We start from the raw sequence: 23,938 nt of genomic DNA on the forward strand, positions 1-23,938 counted from the left end.
TCTGTCATTTGAAAATATCAGATTTGGTGCATTATACATTGTTTTGTCTAGCTGGTTACATCAATTTAAAATTATAAATCTGTTTATGTCAAGACAGTTACTCTTACAGTTACTTTTACTCAAAACAGTCAGTAGAAGTAACGGTACTCTTCCTTGACTACAGTGTATGGCTACCTTCCACCTCTGATTAGTGCGTATCATTCATGGATCTATCTGTATCATTCCATCAGTTGGTGTTTCGCGATCCATCTAGTTTGTGCCGTTCCGTATCCCGTAGACCGTAGAAAGACTGCTGGGCCACCGTACGAGTTGAAGCGAGCGCATCCCATTCAAAATACCAGCGTGTGAAACAATTTTTTTCAGGTTTAAAAGGGCTTCTTTATACGTCAGAAATTCGGTACTTAAAATGTCTGTCCACCCTTCAAATCCAAACAACCCAATCGTTTTCTTCGACATCACAATCGGAGGTCAGGTGAGTGAAAAACAGCGCGGAGCTAACACCGGCTAAAGCTACGCACACTGCACGATTCAGACAACACCACACGCGGCCAACATTCTGTCAATCCGAAAACAAGAACAATGCTAAATGCGTGTGATCTGCAGTTAGTTAAGGACATACACGAAGGAAAAATATGTAAACCTGTTTGAAAAGGAGTTAGTGCTTTTTGAAACTCAACTTGCCCCAAAAGTGAATCCAAATCTTAAACTTGTGTTTGTAAATGTATACAATATAGTGCACCACTTAAAAGTCAAATGTTATTAACGCAGGGATCTGTAATGATTTGATTTACCACTAGTTTTTTTTAATTGAAATGAAGGCTCGGAACACTTCAATCGACAGAGGGCGCTGTTCTTTGCATGTCGTTTTCCCCATTTCTGCTCCTGCTTCTTTTATTTGATTCAACTTTTTTAAATGCTGAATATTATTTTCATGAGCATGAGGAAGAAATTTAAAGTAGTTAAATGTCTTCATACAAATTCTGTAGTGCCGCGCAATCAATCTGTTCTGTTGATATTGTCTTGGTCAGCCACATTTTTTATTGGTTTATATGCACAGAAATAGTATCAATTGAAACTAGATAATGTGCAATGGCTGAAGCCATTGCGAGTGTCTGCATTCTTGCGTAAAAGTACTACATGTGTGTAGGAAAGACTTTATTCTTGTTAGTACTCTTACACACATTTAGTACTCTTAATTTTCAGTAACCACATTTTCTGTTAGATGTTCATTAGGTTGTTTCAGACTAGTGCAAAGTAAAACAGGCTGTGCTTCACAGACAGATTCAGTCAGATTCTTTGTACGAGTACTCACAGCTTTCACTGGCACCTCCTCATGTAAACATGATTGGCCGTGATCCGTTTCATCCATGGAAGAGTTCTCTGTGCTCAAAATCTATGACAGAATTCACTTTTTCATCAACTGGATTTGTTTCTGAGGGCACATCACTGCACACCAACAGCTGAGGTCAGATTATAACCAAAATGAGCCGCTGCTGTTGTTGTTGTTGTTGTTATTGTTGGTATTCAAGTGTTACATTACCGCCAGACTTCATTTTTGTTGTTGTTGTTTTATGGCGGTTGACATCCGAGTGTTGCATTACCGCCAGACTTTATTCCTTAGACTTTGTCGTAGTCCTAAAAGTTCTTCTTCCAGTGCCTTGACTTCCAGTGCTTTGTCCTCAGACTTCATTTTTCAGAGTCTGACCGGCTTAATTCCAGGGCTTACTCTTCTTCATCTTCCTCTCCTTCTTTGATGTTCGGTGCTTCCGCCGTACAGCTTTATTCTTTAGGCTTTGATATTTACACTGACGTCGTTGCTTGGTAGCTGTGCATCTCAAGAAGAGCTAGTCTCCGGTCTGGAGAGACGGGAGATGGCGGAGGACAGTGGATCGGTGGTCGAAGACGTTCTGGACGGCGTGGAGGAGCAGCCTTTTCTGGCTGCACGTGCCCGGAAACGTAAAAAGTCCCTTAGCTCGTCCGAGGGTTCTGGGAATGAGCAGCAGGATGAGGCTGAAGCTATTGATATCCGGGGTGAGAGCAGAGACTGTAAGGTGATCATAAAGCTTGCACAGGATAGTGCATCCTTTAAGGAGTGGAATTCAGTGGCATTGTCAAAGAGCCTAACTGTAGCTGTGGGAGTGATCAAGAGTGCGAGTGTCCTTAGAGATGGCTCGCTGCTGGTCGTGTGCAAGGACGCGGCTCAGCAACGGAAGGCGATTGGAACTAAACGTCTGGGTGGAAAGGACATTCTTGTGTCTGATGCTGAAAGAAACACGGTCAGAGGAGTTATCGTAGGTGTCCCTACGGCGACGTCTGTGGATGAAGTTAAGGAGAATTTGACTGGAGCTACGGTGGTGGACGCTAGGCGGTTGAAGGTGACCCGGTCTGGGGTAAGATGTGACAGCTTGTCGGTAATGGTAACACTTGAAGGGAGGTGCCTGCCTAGTAAGGTGTTCATTGGGTTCATGTGCCATGACGTTAGGCCATATGTTCCACCTCCCCTGCGTTGCTTTAAGTGCCAGCGCTTTGGGCATATTGCAGCGGTCTGTAGAGGGAGGCAAAGATGTGGTAAATGTGCAGGAGATCACGAGTATGGGAAGTGTGACGTGGGAGCAAAACTGAAGTGCTGTAACTGTGGGGAAGAACATAGCTCTGGCTACGGGGGATGCAGGTTTAGCAAAAGAGCTGCTGAGGTGCATAAAATAAAGGTCTCTCAAGGTATATCCTATGCAGATGCAGTCAAGAAAGTTTCAAGTAACGAGTTTAGAGTAAATACAGAGAGAGGAGCCAGCGCTGCTCTCAGCCAGGGCGAAATGAGAAAGGCCAGCGTGGCTCCCAAGAAGTGTGAAGGTTTCAAGAGTGGAGGTCCCAAGTGTGCAGGTTCCAGAATTAATGAGAATACCCTGGTTGTGGATAGAGAGGATTTTGTACTCTTTATGGTGGATGTTGTAAACTGTGCTGCTCAGACTCAAAGCAGAACTGAAAGGATCAGGATCAAATCAAATCAAATCAATTTATTTTTGTAAGGCCCAAAATCACAACAACAGTTGCCTCTGAGGGCCACAGGGAGAAATTAATCAACAATGTCTGTGGTGGCGATGGAGTCAGACAATGTCTGTGATGGCGAGGGACAATGTCCCAGGGTCCTCTGTCCTTAGACTCTCCTTCTCGGCCAGGAAAAACTACAAAAAAACCTCTTTGGGAAAAAAGCGTAGAAACCTGGAGGAGTTCCAGTGAAGGAGAGATCCGACTCTCACAGACGGACAGACGGACACAAGGAGACTGGAGCTGGACCCACTCTTCAGGCAGAAGAGGGACCGTCTGAGTCGAGCTGGACCCACTCTTCAGGCAGATGAGGGACCGTCTGAGTCGAGCTGGACCCACTCTTCAGGCAGAAGAGGGACCGTCTGAGTCGAGCTGGACCCACTCTTCAGGCAGAAGAGGGACCGTCTGAGTCGAGCTGGACCCACTCTTCAGGCAGAAGAGGGACCGTCGGAGGCGAGCTGGACCCACTCTTCAGGCAGACGAGGGACCGTCGGAGGCGAGCTGGACCCACTCTTCAGGCAGATGAGGGACCGACTGAGGCGAACTGGAGCCACTCTTCAGGCAGATGAGGGACCGTCCACACAGGGCAGGGACCACTTCACCAGGGGAGGGGCATCTGGGTCCACAGGTCCTCAGGAGTGAGAGAAAGAAAAGAAGGCGGTGAACAGTTTGCAAGTGGAATCAAAAAATAAATATTGTTTGATAGCATAAGTAGTCAGAAGAAGAAGAGGATAGTGCTCAAGCTGACATACTTCCCCCAGCATAGTTACTCCTAGGGCAGCGTAGCTGAAGCTGTGGGTTTATCTTTCTGTTCCTAACTACTCTGACCATAAGCGATTTCGAAGAGGAACGTTTTAAGCCTGGACTTAAATGAAGAGACTGTGTCAGCATATTTAACATGGGTCGGGAGCTGATTCCATAACACAGGAGCTTGATAGCTAAACGCTCTACCTCCTACAGTACTTTTAGAGACTCTTGGCACCACCAGAAGGCCAGCATTCTGAGAGCGAAGAGCTCTGTTTGGATGATATGGTTCTATAGCATCTTTGAGGTAGGATGGGGCCATGTCATTTATGGCTTTGTAGGTCAAGAGTAGAATTTTGAATTTGATTCTAGACTCGACGGGGAGCCAGTGAAGAGACTTCAGCACTGGCGTAATGTGCTCTCTTCTTTTTGTTCCTGTTAGTAATCTTGCTGCTGCATTTTGAACCAGTTGAAAGCTTTTTATGGAGCTTTTAGGACACGCTGCAAGCAGGGAGTTACAGTAGTCTAATCTAGTCGTTACAAATGCATGGATAAGTTTTTCGGCATCACTGTTAGGCAGGATTCTTCTGATTTTGGCTATGTTGCGCAAATGGAAATAGGCTGTTTTACAAGCTTGATTTATATGAGCTTTAAATGAGAGCTCCTGGTCAAATAAGACTCCAAGGTTTCTTACAGTAGAACTGGAGGCTACACTGACATTGTCCAGTGTGACTATCTGCTCAGATAGAGCGTCTCGTAGATGCTTAGGGCCAAGCACAATGACCTCGGTTTTTTCAGGGTTAAGAAGCAGGTAGTTTAGTGTCATCCAGGTTTTTATCTCCTTCACACAAGTACTAAGTCTGTCTACTTGATCGCTCTGATCAGGTTTCATTGATAAATACAGCTGAGTGTCATCTGCATAGCAGTGGAAGTTAATGCCATGCTTTCTGATAATGTTGCCTAATGGTAGCATATAAAGAGTAAACAGAATTGGACCGAGTACCGAACCCTGTGGCACACCGTAAATTACTTTAGAGCTTGGTGAGGAGCTCTGGTTTACATTAACAAATTGGAACCTATCAGATAGATAGGATTTAAACCAGCTGAGGGCTGTTCCTCCAACACCTACATCACATTCTAACCTCTGCAGTAGAATGTTGTGGTCGATGGTGTCAAACGCTGCGCTGAGGTCCAACAGAACCAGGATTGAGACCAGTCCATCGTCAGCGGCTAATAACAAATCATTTGTGACTTTAACTAGTGCAGTTTCAGTGCTGTGGTGGGCTCTGAACCCTGACTGGAAAACTTCAAATAAGTTATTGTCCTGCAGGTGGCGACAAAGCTGTTTTACTACAACTTTTTCAAGGATTTTAGAGACGAAGGGAAGATTTGAAATAGGTCTGTAGTTTACCAATAGGTCGGGATCTAGATTAGGCTTTTTCAGAAGAGGTTTAATGACTGCATGTTTGAAGGACTGTGGAACATAGCCACTTTCGAGTGAAGTATTTATTATATTAAGAATAGGGTCTATAATTAGGGGAAGAATGTCTTTGAGGAGTCTGCTTGGAATGGGGTCTAGGACACAAGTTGAGCTTTTAGAGGACATAATGGCTGAAGTTATCTCTGCTTGATCAACAGCTGTGAACCTTTCTAGGTTTACAGGTGGATTTATATGGGACGTTAGATTTACAGCTTGGGCTAGTTCAGGGCTAATAGCGGGGGTAATTTCATCTAATTTATCTCTGATTGTTTTTATTTTATTATTAAAAAATAGGAGGAAATCATCAGAGCTAAGTGTAGCTGGGATTGAGGGCTCTACTGCACTGTGACAGTTTGTTAGCCTAGCTACAGTGCTGAAAAGGAATTTAGTGTTACTTTTGTTGACTTCTATTAGATTTGAATAATATCTGGTTTGGGCCTTACGCAGAGCCTGCTTATAGGACAGCAGGCAACTTTTCCATGCTTTTAGGGATTCTTCGGTGTGAGAGCGACGAAATAATCCCTCTAACTTTCTAACTTTTTGTTTATGTGAACGCAGTTCTTGGTTGTACCATGGGGAGGCGCGCTTTGGCCTAATGACCTTCTGTTTTAACGGCGCGACAACGTCAAGAGCAGACTTCAGAGAATTCATGGTCAAGTCGACACATTGATCACTTAAACTGGGACTAAAACTGTTCTCAGCAGGATCACATGACATGTCACTGAATATTGGCTCTATTATTTCTTTGAATTTTGAGATAGATTTTTCAGATATTGTCCTTTTCATTATAACTTTATTTTGTGGGACTGGATGATCTTTAAGAATAAACTGAAAGGTAATTAGGAAATGATCTGACAATATAGGGTTTTGAGGGAGGACAATGAGGTCACTAATCTCTGTTCCATACGTTAGGACAAGATCCAGAGTGTTCTTGTGAGTGTGAGTCGGTTTATTTACATTCTGAGTGAAACCAATGCTGTCTAACAAGGCGCTGAAGGCATTACTGAGAGCGTCATCACTCATGTTCACGTGGATATTAAAGTCTCCAACTATAACTATTTTATCCCAGGTTAACACTAAGTTTGATATAAAGTCAGAAAACTCTGTTAAAAACTCTGAATAGGGACCAGGGGGTCGGTAGATAACTATGAACAAAACTCCTTTTTGGTTTTTCATATTTGGACATGTGATTGACAGCATAAGGCTTTCAAATGAGTGAAATGCATTGTTAGTTTTAGGGCTCATGAGTAGGCTTGAGTGGGAGATCACTGCCACACCACCACCTCGGCCTGTGCTCCTGGCGGTCTGAAAGTTAACATGGGTGGGTGGGGTGGACTCATTTAGTCTGACGTAGTCGTCTTGTTGAAGCCACGTTTCAGTTAGAGCTAGAAGATCTATGTTATAGTCACTAATTAATTCATTAACTAAGAGCGATTTGGAGGAAATTGCTCTAATGTTTAGCAGTCCACATTTTACGTGTTTATTCATTTGTGTATTTGTGTCATTTGTGATTGTTATTTTCCTTAAGTTATTTGGTCTGACGCCTGAAATATTTTTTCTGAGATGTGACTTTTTGGCATTATTTGTACGAGGGACACGATGGACACACACAGTCTCTATCTGTCTTGAATCTGAACACTTCACAGGTAACAGAACGGGCGAGAGTTCAGCGACAGAGGAGCGTCTTGAACTGCTGCTCTGCACCTGGGGCTCATCCCTAGATGGTCACTTAACACGACTAAGACTATCGGTCAAATTCCGAACTAATAGGGATGTACCCTCCGAAGTCGGATGGATGCCATCCCTGCGTATGAGCCCGGGCTTTCCCCAAAACGCACTCCAGTTATCAATAAAGACAACGTTGTTTTGAGGGCACCATCTGGATAACCAGTTGTTGAATGCTGAGAGACGGCTGTACAATTCAGCATTGATCCGAATGGGCAGGGGACCAGAAAATATTACAGTGTCCGACATCGACTTCGCTAGGTCACACACCGCGGCTACTTGAACTTTGAGCACCTCTGATTGTCTCTGACGGGCGTCGTTACCGCCTGCGTGAACCACGACTCGCCGGAAACGGGTCCTACTCCGCTTTAAGATCCTACGGTTTCCTTCGATGTCACCCATTCTGGCCCCCGGGTAACACCTAACGCTAGCAGCTGGCAGCTTCACGTCTCTAACAATAGAACTCCCGATTACAAGAGTTTCTCTCGTGTGTTCAGCGGGCGTGTGATCGCTGAGGGGAGAAAACCTATTATAGACGTGAAGCTCACGGCGCTCTGAGGTTCGGCGTTTAGCGCCTTGTCCCCTCCGAACTGTCACAAAATGGTCCCTATTCTGTTCCTGGTCTAGTCCCGGCTGCACGGGAGACGCTGAGGGGCTGAGCTCGGCCCTACTGCTAATGCTAATGCTACGCCCTGCAGCGCGGTCCGGTAGCCCTCGCGCTAAAACCGAACTATAACTGGACTTAAGCTCCTCTAAACAGCGGATCCGCGCTTCTAACAACAACAAGACTGGGCGAGGACAGGAGACCGCCCCCACCTCCAGAGCTTCACTCTGATCACGCCGACTCCCCAAAAGTAGACCTCCGTCACTCCGACTTCCATTTAGCGCCTTTAGCCTGTTTTCTATTTCTGCCCAATCTAAGCTCTTTTGTTCCAAGGAATTTTCCTGCAGCTCTTGCAATGATCCTGATCCTTTCAGTTCTCTTTTGAGTTTGAGCAGCTCAGTTTATAACATCCACCATAAAGAGTACGAAATCCTCTCTATCCACAACCTCCTTAATTTTAGAACCTCCACACTTGGAACCTCCACACTTGGAACCTCCACACTTGGAACCGCCACACTTGGAACCTCGGAACCTCCACACTCGGGAACCTCCACACTTGGAACCTCCACACTTGGAACCTCCACACTTGGAACCTCCACACTTGGGTCCTCCACACTTGGGAGCCACCACACTTGGGAGCCACGCTGTCTTCCCTCACTTTGCTCTGGCAGTGAGCAGTGCTGGCTCCTCTCTTTGTATTTACTTTAACCTCGTTACTTGACACTTTCTTGACTGCATTCGCATAGGATATGTCTTGAGAGACCTTAATTTTCTGCACCTCAGCAGCTGTTTTGCTAAACCTGCATCCCCTGTAGGCAGAGCGATGTTCTTCCCCACAGTTGCAGCACTTCAGTTTTACTTCTTCGTCACACTTCCCATACTCATGATCTCCTGCACATTTACCACATCTTTGCTTCCCTCTGCAGACCGCTGCAACATGCCCAAAGCACTGGCACTTAAAGCAATGCAGCGGCGGTGGAACATATGGCCTGACGCCATAGCACATGTATCCGAGGAACACCTTACTAGGCAGGCATTAGGCTTAGCGGTAGCGTTAGCAATTTACTTTTGCCAATACTGAAAAAAAGTACAGTATGTAAAAATGTCAAAAGCAATAGCCCCCCCTAAGACGGTGAAAGCGATCATAGATGTATAACTTGTTGAAATCGGTAAAAATGTTAAGGAGTTGAAACGCAAAAAAAAAAAAAAAAAAAAATATATATATATATATATATATATATATATATATATATATATATATATATATATCTATATATCTTAAGAGTATATATAATCTCTCTTAAGAGTATATAAAATGTATACCGGTAACCGGTAGTCATTTAGAGCAGTGGTTCCCAAATGGGGGTCGGGACCCCCTGGTGGGTTGCAAAGCATGAGCTGGGGATTGCGAGATGATTACATGACAGTGGTGAAATTAGGTCAGATAACACTATAAGCTACTTAAATAAATCAAATTTGAAATGATTTACAACTTGAAACTATTACAGAAATCAATTTATTTTTTCTGTAGGGGTCCTGAGTTGGTGTTGTGGTTATTTTGGGGGTCCCGATCTGAAAAGTTTGAGAACCCCTGACTTATTGGATACCTTATTTTAGTATTGCTGGTTCAATTCTATTGTTTAAAATTGTACTGACAAATTATCACTCAGTCTGAGATAGCTTACCTATTAACAAATGCCATTGTTAATAGGTAAGCTGTCTCTGAAATAACCATAAAATATCCTCCATGGATGTTCAATAAGGTCAAATCTACCTATTATGTTGTGATTTACGCATAATGTCTATTGGCTTGGGTTGCAAAGGTTTGTGACTTTTAAAATATGGGAAACACTGAATTAGGACACCCTTCAGCAACCCTAAAAGTGTGGCTTACATCAGGTTTAGTGTCACTTCTGTTTACAGTATTGACATTGTACATTTTGGGAACTTCTCACCATTAAAAAGATAATATTTAGTTGTTACCCTGCTATGACAGTGCTAGTTTTTGTTTGAAACCCATGGATGTACCGGTAGTATTTACTGTAATTCACAAACCTAGACCCAAGCTCAGTACTGATACAATTGTGACCGGATCGTTCCTGCGTTGTGTTAATTAATCGAGTGGCCACGAGACACGGGTTATCCGTTTATTCACTGGTAAACAGAAAAACACGAAATAAGTTCACATGTGCCACGAGGCAACTCCAGCCCAAACTAAAAAGGATATAACACAATTAAATCAATATACAACATATAAAACATGAAGGACGACACAAGGGATGACTGACCTCTTCCCCACACGGAGATATTAAAAGGAAAGAGGAAGTCACGACCATCAAATTTATGAGGGGAACACACGAAGAAGAATGGGCTGGAGGACACTGAAAGCTCAATAAAACAAATACCAGGCATGTTGAACACGATATAAAACAAATAATAAAGATGTTGTGTGATTATGCAACAATAATGCATGAACTGGTTACACAAGCTTATCTGCATTTTACATGGCACAGCCCAGTTGTTTTGACTAGTATTGTGAAATGCGTCCATCACCATCATCGGTCACTTGCAAATGTGCTTCACTCCCGGCTTTCAAATTTGTTTCAAACTAATGTTACTAAGCTTCCTGAAATGGAGTGTAACATTTAGCATTGAACCTTCAATGTTTCAGTGTAATTTTGGTCCAGCTAAAGACGGTTAAGTTTGTTTTTCTTCAAATATAAAATGGCATGCTTTTGTTTCCCTTCGAGGGGTTAAATTTACTGACCACAGGCAGTTGGTGTTGCATCTCTGTGCCTGTGCTCAGGTGCCAGTATGCCTGCCAAAAGCAAACATTTTCAGGTAAAATGTTGTAGGGCCCCACTGTGTCACTCTTCAGCCAAAACACCACCCCTGCCAGCAGACTGTTGACACACTGCACCCAGAGGAGGTTCACGCTGAGGAAGGCAGGGATCCGAAACTTGGCCACATCACAAAATGTGGTCACGGCGAGGAAGGGCATCCAAATCAATCCAAAACAAATCATTAGGCTAATGCCCATTGAAGGACGTGGCACGACAAGTCCCCCCTCTGCGTGTTTAGTGTTTTCTTCTGTCGTCAGGTCTATCATTAGATCGCTTGACCTTGTGTCGGCAACCTTTTCTGTGGCTTCACAAATCCGGTGTGCTTCTTTTATTCATGGGGGAATTTGTGACAAATATGGCAGCAGTGTGAAAAACATGACAGCGGTTAGCATAATTACAGAATGTGCAACTGTCTTTGACTCTCTGATTTCACAAACAATATATTTTACATTCCTAGTTTGTTCATGCAGTGCGTCATTCACAGTTGCATGGGCGTAAATGCCAGCTCCTGACCACATCAGCAATATCAAGACAAGGTTTCTGACCAGCTTCATACATTTACTACCAACAGATGCGTATTCTAGTTTATAGTCCAAAATTCCCAGGCAGAACATGGGTACAGGGAGAACTGAAAAGGCAGCAGAGAAATTTGCCATTAAATAGCAAATGGCTGCGTGGGACATCTCGACATCCAGCCAAAGTGTTGCGACCATGAAAACTGCCAGAACGAGGTCAACCAAAAAAATAGAGATGCTGCACAAGTTGAGGAAAGATAAAAAAGACCCGAAGCAGCACATGAACATCGCGCCTCCATCCAAGAATACTTTGAGAAGCAGCAAAATGAGGATCTGCCTGGTGTTGTCCATGTGCCTGTTGTGCTCAAAGTCTTGCTGCTCGATGATGGTCAACATGTTTGAGGTGAAGGTTTCCATCTCAGCTGTCTGTCAAAAACAAACAATACTGTATTTGACTTGCGTAATAATGCATTGTAATGGGAGTGTCCGTGTTGAAGCTATGTCTGGTCTGGTCTGGTCTGGTCTGGTCTGGTCTGGTCTCAATATAACATTTATGTTATGATGAATGTTAGAAAAAAACAATACGATTCAGCAATTATTCACATTGAGACCTTTACCAAATGTTTAACCAAAATGTTTTCATTTGCTTTCATTTGCAATGTCTAATACGTCACTATTTTTATACCGTTTTTGACCAGCTTTATGGAATTCTAAATAATAAAATAATTCTGATCAAAAACGGCCAGATGAAAAAAGTGCTTAACATTAAGATGCATATTTTTGGACCATTTAAAAAAAAAAAAAAAAAAAGAAGAAAGAAAAAAAGATTTTTAATGTCACTTATTATTGATTAATCTAGTAAGCTTAAAGCTCTTATGGTTCTCATGTTTTTTTCTAATTAGGATGTTGTTTGATGACATAGTCCCTGTGGTAAATATAGTTTTACGTCAGTCAAGTTGCAGTTTTTGAAGAAAATTGAATTAAAAGTTAAAATTACAGAATATCTCCACCTAGTAGCTGGCAGCCCGGTGTAAACGCTCTCTCTTCTTTCTCACACTTATTGTGCTTTATCTCCTATATTTTGTAAATATAGTTAGTATATTTTTTCTATTTTACTGTACGATAGGGACACGCGCTGGAATAGTTTTTAATTCAACTGTTTTTGACTTTTTTCGGCTGGATTTGAGCGTTTTTCGTTGCGTTCGTTGTGTTGTTGTGACGTGAGCTAGCTCCGAGCGAGCCCACCAGCCCCCCCCCCCCCCCCCCCCGCGCCCTCCGGCCGCGCTAAAGTACGGCGTGTCGTCGGTACACGTTTATGTACACGTTTATATGAAAGAGGAACTTCACGAACGATCGGGACACGCACTGGAATCGCTTTAAATTAACTTGTTTTGACTTTATTCGGCTGGATTGAGTGTTTTCGTCGTGTCGTTGCGATGTGTCTTGGCTCTTGAGTCCCCCGGCTCCGGCCCCGCCCCGGCTCCGGCCCCGCCCCGGCTCCGGCGCCGTACCGCGTTTCCACAAAGGAGGAACTCATGAAACTGCGGAGAACAGCCGTCTTACCGGAGATCGTCACGTTATCCCGTCGCAATACTGACCTAACCTAATACTGATGTGCAATTCTGTCGTATGTGCAATTACTGTTGGAATTCATGTGCAATCTATGTGCTGTCGTGACACATATTCATGTGCAATTACTGTCGTGATCACATGCAATGGTATTTATTTATTTGTCTATGGGAGTTTTTATTTATTTATAGGAGATCTTCTACTGAAAGTGTTTTTCAGACTTCCTATAAGTGATCTGTTCTTCTGGATCTACCTCTGGATCTACCTGCGTTGCACCAATGAAATTTCCCCATGTGGGACAAAGAAATATCTTATCTCTTATCTTATCTTATTTCACCCATTCTTGAAGCCCTTCACTGGACCTGTACTAAACTGTATCCTACCGGATACAGTTTAAAATTCTTGTTTTAACTTTTAGAGCTTTAAATGGTCAGGTCCCTCTGTACATCAGCGATCTGATTAAACCGTACGCTCCCTCTCGCTCACTAAGGTCCTTGGACCAGAAACTGTTGTTGGTTCCTCGCACCCGTTTTCGGACCAGAGGAGACAGATCCTTCCAGGCTGTTGCCCCCAGACTCTGGAACGATCTTCCGTTCTCCCTACGGTCACTGGACTCAGTTACTGCTTTTAAGGGTCAGCTTAAAACCTTTTTATTTAGTCAAGCCTTTTAAATGCACTTGTTTTACGGACTGATTTTACTGTATATTGTTGTATATGTATTGTTCACTGTAAGTTTTTTGTGTTTTTATTGTTTTATTCTGTGTTTTGTGAAGCACTTTGTGACCTGTCTGTGAAAGGTGCTATGCAAATAAAATTTACTTACTTACTTACTGTTGTCAATTGTAATTGTCAAATCATAACTATTGTATGATTTGAATGAACTTTGGCCCTTGTCTACAATATGGTTGCTAGGTAACAGTTGTGGAATTACCTCAACCTATGTCATATTTGCCAACCAGGAAGTAACATTATGAATGTCACCAAAATGGCCAAATATGAGAAAACCGGCAAAATATTTGGTAAAATCTTAAATATAATATATTCCCTTTGTACTATGATGCTAACTAGTTTAGGTATTTTAATATGACCATCATAAACATGCAATGGTTTAAATCAAGTTCATATTTACTTAAGGACTTTGTATTGATTGATTTGCGATGTATGCTTTTGTTCATGGATGTTTAAGCACTGCAAATCACAAATCCACCTTCCACTAGCTGTCGTTTTTCCCCTTTGCTTTGCTCTGTTGTGTTTACTAAACTTTCAAATGTGACTAAATAAGTAATACATCTAAAACTTGAAAGGATGTCTTGATGAGATATCATGCAAAGAACAATTCCTTGCTCAAAAAGTTATCTGCATTGTTTTTATATTGTCTAGGATGTGAAACATGTGATTACAGTGATCCCTCGCTGTAACGCGGTTCACTTTTCGCGGACTCGCTGCTTCGCGGATTTGCATCATGCATTGTGTTCTGCATTCTGATTGGCTAAACAGTCTCTCCGCGTCTTCTCTACCTGTGTGTCAATAACGTTATGGATTAATATGTACACGTACGTAAAACCGCTTGCCAAATTGAAGTTTGCGAGGCCGGTGAGAGCGCGCGTGTGAGCGGCGGGACATTTCATTGTATAGTAACTGTAAAAAAGATAAAGGTTTCTACTTCGCGGATTTCGACTCCCGCGGGTTCTTCTTGGAACGTAACCTCCGCGATAAACGAGGGATCACTGTAATTGCATTGCATGTCAAAATGTACTCCGTTTGACTCCAACTGTGATGCAACTAGAAAAATGTTATTGTTTCTCCAATAATTGACCTTGATTAGAAAGATTTAAACTCTTTGGATTTGTTTTGAGTTGAAAGCAGCGGCTTTTGGCGCTCTAGAGCTATGGCATCTTCCAACATTTGTAAAACAAACAGTTTAAAAGGCTGTACCTGTGTTTTCGTGGTCTCCAGGGCTCTGTATTGCAGGTTGTCTAGTGGCGCACACTTTCTCCTTCTCTATTGCTGCTGCCTCGGCCAGCGTCAGGTGCACCCATAGCCTTTCAGTCCGCCTCTAGCCCCGCCTTTAGCCTCCCTCCAAGGTACAAACCAATCGATGGACCACGCCTGTGTTTTTCGAAAAGTCAATCTTGTGTGTCCCAGTTGTGGCTGTTAAAACTGTTACCCTGAAGACAAAGAGAGCTTCTTTTTAAATTTACGACACGCCCTCTCCTCCTAGTTTGTTTGGTTTGACGCATTATACCAAGAAAAACAGACAAAAGGTATAGGTGGTGGACACGCGTACTAAGAATACTTGAATAGTTCGCTTAACATTCCCCTGGCCTGGTGACGTTATGCAAGCTCAGATTTAGAAATGAGATACTTCTGATTGTTAGCGTAACCACAGCTTGGAGAACTGGACAAAGCGATGTCAGAAGAGTTGGGTTTGTTAAATGGAGATAAATATACTGGTGTTTTTTCAACGCATGGATGATGATTTGGGCCAAAATTATTAATGTAGACAAATGTATGTATACAATGAAGGATATAAACTGTTAAGCACATATTAAATGAAAATAGTTATTTATGTTTTTTAATATTTATTTTTCTACACAAATCCAACATTTCTTTTATTTGTTGTTTTTACTTTGCTTCCAACCAGAAATATTATAACTAGACAAAACGTGCTAAATTGCATTTAGTCTGTATATCATCAGATGGCTCTTAAAAAACAATGATGATTTGTGTAATTTAGAAATACATTTAACAGATTCATCCTGCAGCTTTAATGCTCAGACAGACATTTTCCTCCTCTTGTCATGCTCTGACTCAGGTGGATGTGAACTTAAGCCTCTGAGAGCGAGGCTATAAGCTACTTAAGCTTTTTGGCCATAAAATGTACGGTAGTTGCCAGAGTTTTTCCAAGAAGAGCATTCACACACACATGTAACTGTAAAAAACTTGTCCTACCTGTTTAGTGACAAAAGTAGTGACTGTCTTTGGGTGACGACGCTGTATTCTTCTTTTAGATCTATTTCAGAGGAACAAACCATTCACAGGCAAATGAGTAAACATTGTACCAGTTTGTGAGCTGCACACACACACGACTGTAGAAAGTGGGAAGGATTATGGTTAATGAATAAAATCTAAATAAGCCTTCTACAACACTTCACATAATGTGCTGCTTACAGTATCGGCCCTTTTACAAGCCCATAACACAATGTATACTTTGACCGCTGATCTGCTGCTGCCGGACAAAAGAGCCCGTATCTAATGCTAATGAAAATGGTGTTGACTCATGTGGAGGAAGAAGGCTCATATTGTGCCCAGAGAGACCCACGAGTCGCACAAAAGTGGACAGATTTCAAGTTGGACTGTTGTCAATGTACATAATGTAGCGCTTCTCCAACTTTTTCTGGCGCGCCCCCCCTTGGGAGATAAAAAAAAAGTATCCACCCCCACAGCCTCTGGGACAGCGCAGAATTGGCGCTTCACAGCAGTAAAAACGGTGTTTTAAGGAGAACCGCACTCACCTTACTTTTCGTCACTGTGGATCACTTTAACAACTGCGGGTCCACGACCAACTTCCCACACACATATCTGTGACGCTTACTCGTACCAATGCGTTTGTGTTGTTGCTGTTGCATTTAATGGCGGCTGGTTAGTTCTACGTCTTCAGACTTTATTCTTCTTCTGTACCTGCTGCTGTTGTTGATGCTTTTCTCTACATTAGACTTCTTCTATGGTGTTTTATGGCGGTTGGCATCCAAGCGTTGCATTACCGCCAGACTTAATTCTTCAGACTTTGTTGTATTCTTTAGAAGTTCTTCTTCCATTGCTTTGGCGTTTCAAAGCCCATGAGTTCAAAGCACGTTAGAGCATCCTCTTCCTCCTCATCCTTGGCACAGTCTTCAACTTTATTCTTCAGACTTTATTCTTTAGACTTTATTCTTTAGACTTATTTCGACGGGAGAGATGGAGGGGAGCACCGAGGGGAGGCGTGTTGGCACTGGGTGTTTTCCTGTTGCGCAAAACACATCTGTCACGCGTACTGCGCACATTTCTCCAAATGTCTCACGCCCCCCCCCCACCTAAATGGGTGCGCCCCACACTTTGAGAAGCTCTGCTGTAGTGTATCATATGAAAACAGCAATTATCTAGTGTAACACATTTGTCATTAAATCGCATTATTTTGTTTTAACTTTGGATGTCACGTTTTTTCCTAAAACTGTATTGGTCAATATGTTTTATTTGTGTCCTTTTTAGGATTTATATTGTTGAAAGTTTATCTAACAGGCATCTGTTCTTTCACCAGGATGTTGGGCGTATGAAGATCGAGCTGTTTGCAGACGTGGTTCCTAAAACTGCTGAGAATTTCAGGTGAAGAGAACCCCTGATGAAACGCCTGATCAAATTATCAGGCAAACAATGCAGTTTCTTAGCAAATACATATAATAGTACTTGCCCTTTTAACACCTAATGACACAAAAGCTTTTGGCATCCTTAAAATCCAGTTGTCCAAGTTGAGGTCATTGAAGAAATGTATACTTCTTATGAACATCCTTGTTAAGCTTCTAGCCACTTACTTTATTATCAAAACCAACCTAAATGGGTTAATATATGTGTTCCGGTAACTCTTGAAAGGCTGTGTAATGGTAATCTGAGTTGGGGCTAACACGTTAGAGTACTGAAATTGCTTTTTTAGAGTAACGAGGAACGTTCATTTTGTTCTTTGTAATCTAGTGTTCCCCCAAGTTACTTTTTAATCTAGTGTTCCCCAAGTTACTTTTTCAAATCAGTAATGCGTGTAGGGTAACAGCGATGGTGTTGGATTTAAATAAACTACAGGCCTATAACAAGTGCGTTCAGTTGTTGTAAGATAAGATAAGATATGCCTTTATTGTCCCACATGGGGAAATTTCATTGGTGCAACGCAGGAAGATACAGAGGTAGATGCAGAAGGACAGATCACTTATAGGAAGTCTGAAAAACACTTTCAGTAGAAGATCTCCTATAAATAAAAAATCCCATAGACAAATAAATAAATACATAAATACCATTGCATGTGATTACAACAGTAATTGCACATGGATATGTGTCACGACGGCACATTGTGCGTCAGTGCTCGTGTTTTCCATTGCTCGAGGACAGGCCTACACATGCTTATTGTATAGCATTGTATTTCGGTAATCTGTCTAAATAAAGCTCAGTCAAACGCATTTACTTTGCTTGTTTATTTGATATTTTAATGGTTATGTTACTGTGTTCGGCAAAGCAAAGGGATTGTCTGCAAACAATTTAGATTATACAATAATAACGAGTTACTTTTATAGCAAAGTAGCTCTGTAACGTAACGCGTTAGTTTTCCAGGGCAGTAAAGAGGTAGCGTAACAAGTTACTTTTAAAAGTAAGGCTACCCAACACTGATGGTAATATAAACAAAGAACACCAATTCAGTGATTGATTTACATTTTCATATGCATGAATTGGTCTGAAACAAGATTTTTTTTTTTTCAAATCTAGAGGATATGAGTATTTTACTTAACAATTCATTTGCATTATTTTGCATGTTCTCTCTCTCTGCTATGCTCTTTTAGTTCCTGTTTTGAACCAGTTGAACGCTTTTTATGGAGCTTTTAGGACACGCTGTGAGCAGGGAGTTACAGTAGTCAGATCTAGATGTATAAATGCATGGATATGTTTTTCTGCATCGGTTTTGGGCAAGATTTTTCTGTTTTTCCAAAGTGTTCCTATATTAGCAAAATAAACAATCTGAATTAAGTAGATCACTTTTCACGGTAAAGAGTGCTTATCGTCACGGTGAGGTCACGGGTACATCCAACTCAAACACTTTTAATTGGTAGTCATAGAATAATGGCTTTACTATGAGGCTTCCATTTCCATTACATTTATTACAGCTATGTTTACACACTGGACAGTTTACATTTACATCAAATACAAAACACATGTCAAGGAATTATAATACTGTTTTTCTCTTTACAGGCAGTTCTGTACGGGAGAGTTCCGGTAAGGCACTTTCTCCACTTTATCACACACATTTGTAACATAAATGTTCTTTTGTGAAATTACAAGTCAGATGCATATTTACAATTTACATAATTTCTGACATTTCCATTTGCACTTGACCTTTAGGTCAGACTTGAGTGACATTGTATGTTTTTGCAGTCATGATAGAGTTAATTGTAATTGTATTAAAGGTGGAGTGTTTGTTCTGGTCCAGATTGACATTACCGGTATTTCACAAATAGAAAACTAAACGGGCTGGTTTTGAGTAAATGGAGAGTAGATGCCAACAGTATCAGTATTGGATTTAATTAATGTTTAATATTTGTTTCTCCTTCTGATGCAGGAAAGACGGCGTACCAATCGGATTTAAAGGATGTACATTTCATAGGTAAAAAAAACCTTGCTGGATAAAACATATGGATAAAAAAATAATTGGTAACAAACATCCCTAAAAACATGGGCAACAACAGAAAATATACTCTGTAAACTCAGATCTATCAAAATTGTCATAGTGTTTACATTTTCGGCATGCGAGTTACAAGAACTTCAGATAATGAAATTATGAAAATTAATATTGAGTTATTTTTTCTGCCTTTACTAAATAATGTGCTTGTGCTTGGTTTTGCAGAGTCATCAAAGATTTTATGATACAAGGAGGGGATTTTGTGAATGTAAGTTTAGATTTTTATTTAAATGGTATAGTACCAGATGCTGACAAAGGGGAACAGGGAATTCTTCTGGAATTTTAGTTAAACGATGACGAAACATTATTACAGCAAACTATGCAATTATTTTCGTACATAGACTTGTTATAAGGAAGATAACATTATACATTTAGCATTTTCATGTGTGAAGATATGGTGGCTTTGCTCTTTTTAACATTACTCTTTTGAACCTTTTTGTTTTTACATTGCTTGAATATTTTCAATTGAAATATTTGATTTGTTTCGTCACATGAACACAGATTGTAGCTTGTAAATCTACTTTATTTCGATATTTGTTACTACGAATTCTGGACGAAGGCTTCAACTTGCTTTACTTGTGTGATGACCTCTAGTGGTGATAACCGGAAATACAACATTTATTTGCTCTGTTTTGAATCCTCTAAAGGGAGACGGGACGGGCATATGCAGTATCTACAGAGGTCCTTTTGCTGATGAAAACTTCAGACTGAAGCACTCTGCCCCTGGTCTGCTCTCCATGGTTTGTATCTTTACATAAATCGAACTAAAACGAAATTGACAAAATAAATGTTTCTATATTAGGGTTAGGTCCAATCCAACAGAAATGTGTCTTCAAATGGATAAGTTGAGGTTTAAATATCAGAAAAAATGTGCAATGTCTGTAAAATGAATCACAAAAGTGCAAATATACCATATATAATTTATTTTAAAGTTTAAAATAGAACTTTTTTTTTATATTTTTCTTTAACATAAACCTGTACTTGTCTTTGCATATCTTCGAAGCAAAATTCATGTTATTATACATATCTATTTATTGCCCACCTCTGCTAAGTACAACAGATGTTGAATTGCTGGTGCACCCTTATCATTTCAGACTGGTATAAGGGCTTGTGTAAGATTTACTGTTTTTAAAATAATGTTTCCAAGATAAAATTCCACAAACCTAATTTTATGTCAGGGATTAAGTCCACATCATGCCACTATGATCTATCGCTTAGTCCTTTTTTCCTAATGGCACCACTTTTTAAAGCTCTTACTATAAAGCTTTAAAGCTAAATTATCTTAATTTATTATCCATGCATATTAACAATAAAGAAGATCATCGAAGAACAAATCAGCAAATTCTACCTTTAGAAATCTGACTTTCTGTCCTCCAGCTTTATTCTATAGCATTAACCATTATGAAGCCCATGGATAATATAGCTTAGAGCAGGGGTGTCCAAACAACCCGACAATGTTGAATTTGAAAGGGCACCTCCACACCTTTAATAATACCTGGAACATTAATAATAGGTTGTTATAACATCAAGGCCAACAAAAATTGGTCTAAGGGCCACATTTGGCTCTCGGGCCGTAGTTTGGAAATGCCTGGCTTAGAGTGCTAGCTCCGGAGGGATGATCTGCTACTTTTGGTCATTCAGTTATGAAGTTTAGTGTAATGGGTAAGATTAGGAAAGGGTTAAGGTAAAGGGTAGGGTTAGGAACAATGTTGTGGTAATGGTTAGGGTAAACCCTAAGGTTTTAGGTTAAAGTTAAAGAAAGTTGTAAGTGCATGTCTGTGGAAAAGAGTCTAAAAACAACAAATGTATTACATTCTGTCATCTTATGATATTAAATATAAACCAGTCAAAAAATAACAATTTTGGCCAGTTTAGCAACAGAAGTAAACTCATTACAATGGCAACCGCATCACGTTCGTCCCTCTGTAGCCGACTATTTAGCACGAATGATGGAAAATTAGAACCATTACCAAATAAAAATCTAAAACACACTGTTATATCTCTTCAATGGGAGTAAAAATAAATATGTGCATTATATGAAAACTGTGTTGTTTATTCCCACACTTTTAACATTGGCTGCCAAATCACTGTTGCCGTCATTCAAACACTTAGGAAATCAATAATTAACCAAAGGAAATTATTCTGTTTACAGTATTAACGTTTGTTTTGTCTCTCAGGCCAACAGTGGTCCTGGAACAAATGGCTGCCAGTTTTTCATCACCTGCACAAAATGTGACTGGTTAGACAGCAAACATGTTGTATTTGGTAAGATTCACTTAACGAAGCAGATGTAAGTCGCACAGGTTCCCATGTTTTATTATGTTATATAATTTTGTTTGGTGGGAGCTGTAAATATTTATCACAGTTTTACATCAGTCTTGACTTTTATGGATGGGTAAGAAGACTTGAGTTGGTCATCAATATTTTGTGGATAACGGAAAAATGGAAGGGCGAACAGCTAACCTACTGAGCTATACTCCCATGAAAATGATATCGCCAATCAATTCATTACTCTTTCTCTGTCTAATTGTAAACGTGAGCAGAGCCACAAACAAAGACTTGTTTCTAAATTATCGTTTTTAAGTCCATTTGTTGAAACTTGCCGTTAGGGCAGAAGCTGCAAACATCTAAGATTCCCACACAGACTAATCCAGCGTGGTTTGAGCCACTGAAAGAAGCTGCTTTGCGCTTTGGTTCTAACAGCTCATGTTGGAGAGCGGAGCATGAACGGGCCTCTGAACACGGCCACAGAACGCCCCGCTATGGTAAAAGCAGAACCTTGCTTCCCACGCAGTCATTTCCAGCAGCTACTAAAGACACCGTGACTTCAGGCAGCAGAAGTGAGGGGAAAACGGGCTTATTTAAATATATTTCGGACCAATTTAAATAGTTGTGACCCATGGTAATTTTGTTTTTTATTGGTCAATCACTGTTTGCCTTGATTGCCCTAACCGCACACTTCCGAGTAACAGTTTGTGGAGAAAATTACCTGAAGTTGAACACAGTTCTAAAACAGAATCAATAAGTAACAAACAAACAAGTAATATTACATTGTTAAAAAGCAGCGACAATTTACACACAGCTGACATTTTAAACAATTTAAAAAAGTAAAGGCGTTATCAGGTTTATAAAAGTAAGCTAAAGGCTAACACACTTCAATAACAGGCAAACTTGAGACTAGGTTAATTCCCCATAAGGAGCAGGAAGTGGAGCTCCGTAGTTTTAAGGCAACCAGAACTAGTCGGGCGCTATTGTGAAAAGGGCCATTAGTGTAATTTATATGGATTTTATCCCTCGTTTACAATATAGTGCTAGTCAACATCTGCTGCTCATATCCAACTAGGAAGTAACATTATAAATATCACCAATAAGGTCAAACTATGGAAAAATAAGCAACGTTTAAAAAAATAAATTATAACCATGCTCACAGAGTTTAAGTGAAATGTGTAGCCTACCCTGTCATGTGCACTTTAAAGAAAGTTATTTAAATGTAACCACAAACTAAGCATTGTTTCTAATTGTTGTAGGAAAAGTGGTGGATGGCCTTCTAATTATGAGGAAAATTGAGGTATGTGTGTATATATGTATATATTTTACATAATTAGCATAAGTGCAGTCTGGCAGCATCAGACGTATTCACCCTGTGTCTACGTCTTTCACAGAATGTTCCTACAGGACCAAACAACAAGCCCAAGCTTCCCATAGTCATCGCTCAGTGTGGAGAGATGTGAGCAGAGACCAAACTACTGTAAACACTTTTTGACTCTCCATTCTCAGAGGATCCTCCTGGTTTTATGGCTCTCTCCTCACCCATTATCAAGTTAAACATTTATACCAACTCGCGCATAATAATTCGAATGGCCTAAACATTTAATCATTTCCAATGTTGGATTAAAAAGCACAGCAATATCATACTGCAAAAATGTGACTGTGCATTAAAAGTGATTTAATTTTTATACAGTTTCAATATGTTAATAAATTGTTCTACATTTTTATAAGCATTTGTCTGAGATATTTTTTTGCACTCACAAAAAAAAAATATTTCCAAAAATGTATCAAATGCATAGTTCCAGACTCATCTGTGTTAAATAAATATAAAATAATGCTGTTACGCTGTGAAAGATTTCAGGATATTGTCTATTTTCTTTAAAAATCGATTTACATTTATGTTGGAACACCTTGTCCGTAAAGCAAAATGACTTGTTTCAATTTGCTCCTGCCATTAAAAAGTTCTATACCCTTTCTGTACGGCGTTACAATAAAAGAACATGGTGTTCCCAGAGCAATGTTAAGGCCTGGGCCGATGATTACAGCTTAGAAATGAGGCTGAAGAGATTGGATAAAGCTTTTAGGGTTGCTGCAGATGTACAGTGGATGTCACGGTGTATAATTATCGGTCTTCCTCTCCATCAGTGTGGTGTGGCGTGGGGAAACACTCCTCTGAATGCCACGGGAGTCCTCACTGCACACATTCGGTGCCAGGCAATCCTCTGCTGAACTTATGGCTGCCTCCTCTTATCCCAGCCATCCAGACCCCCTCCCCCACCATGCACTCCTCGTCCCCGTTCCCTGGCCACAAAAGGCTCCTTTCAAATGGAGACTGTTCTTATGGAAGCAGGAAGAGGGGTTTTTACTTGTTTTTTTTTCACTCTGGAAATAGGGAGGGGGTTACTTCACGGAGAGGCTTTCTTGGGTTAAGGCTAAAGCCCATCTTTGTGCGTGAGAACAGGTTTGGCCATTTACAGCGAGTGTTCACACATCAGCCTGTGGGCTATTACCATGACAATAGGAGGGGGCTGTGGGGGGGTCGTCTCGTCTGGGTCTGTGTTCTCCTGGCTACTACGACTGGAGTTTCTCACTTCATTTAACTGCTCAGGACAATGTAAACCTAAAATTATTTTCCTGCCCTTGTTAATTTTGATGTCATGATTTTGAACACAG

The 23,938-nt window shown here is 40.9% G+C and overlaps 2 protein-coding genes across 2 annotated transcripts; one reads left to right on the forward strand and one right to left on the reverse strand.

Moving 5' to 3' along the window:
• The first annotated feature begins 295 nt into the window (after positions 1-295).
• On the forward strand, positions 296-22,995 carry ppih (peptidylprolyl isomerase H (cyclophilin H)). The gene is made up of 9 exons (XM_072448505.1): positions 296-472; positions 16,823-16,887; positions 18,511-18,534; positions 18,878-18,922; positions 19,163-19,205; positions 19,645-19,737; positions 21,175-21,262; positions 22,525-22,565; positions 22,660-22,995. The coding sequence occupies exons 1-9, from the start codon at positions 407-409 to the stop codon at positions 22,726-22,728; spliced, it is 534 nt and encodes a 177-aa protein (XP_072304606.1). The 5' UTR covers positions 296-406; the 3' UTR covers positions 22,729-22,995.
• On the reverse strand, positions 10,222-11,373 carry LOC140362398 (probable G-protein coupled receptor 160). The gene is given in 1 exon segment (XM_072448504.1): positions 10,222-11,373. A coding segment is annotated over 1 exon segment (1,062 nt). The 3' UTR covers positions 10,222-10,311.
• Positions 22,996-23,938: the final 943 nt, after the last annotated feature.

This window comes from Eucyclogobius newberryi, unplaced genomic scaffold (genome assembly GCF_026437365.1).
Source record: "Eucyclogobius newberryi isolate DKJ021-1_F unplaced genomic scaffold, fEucNew1.0.hap1 SCAF_17, whole genome shotgun sequence".
NCBI classification, from domain to species: Eukaryota; Metazoa; Chordata; class Actinopteri; order Gobiiformes; family Gobiidae; genus Eucyclogobius; species Eucyclogobius newberryi.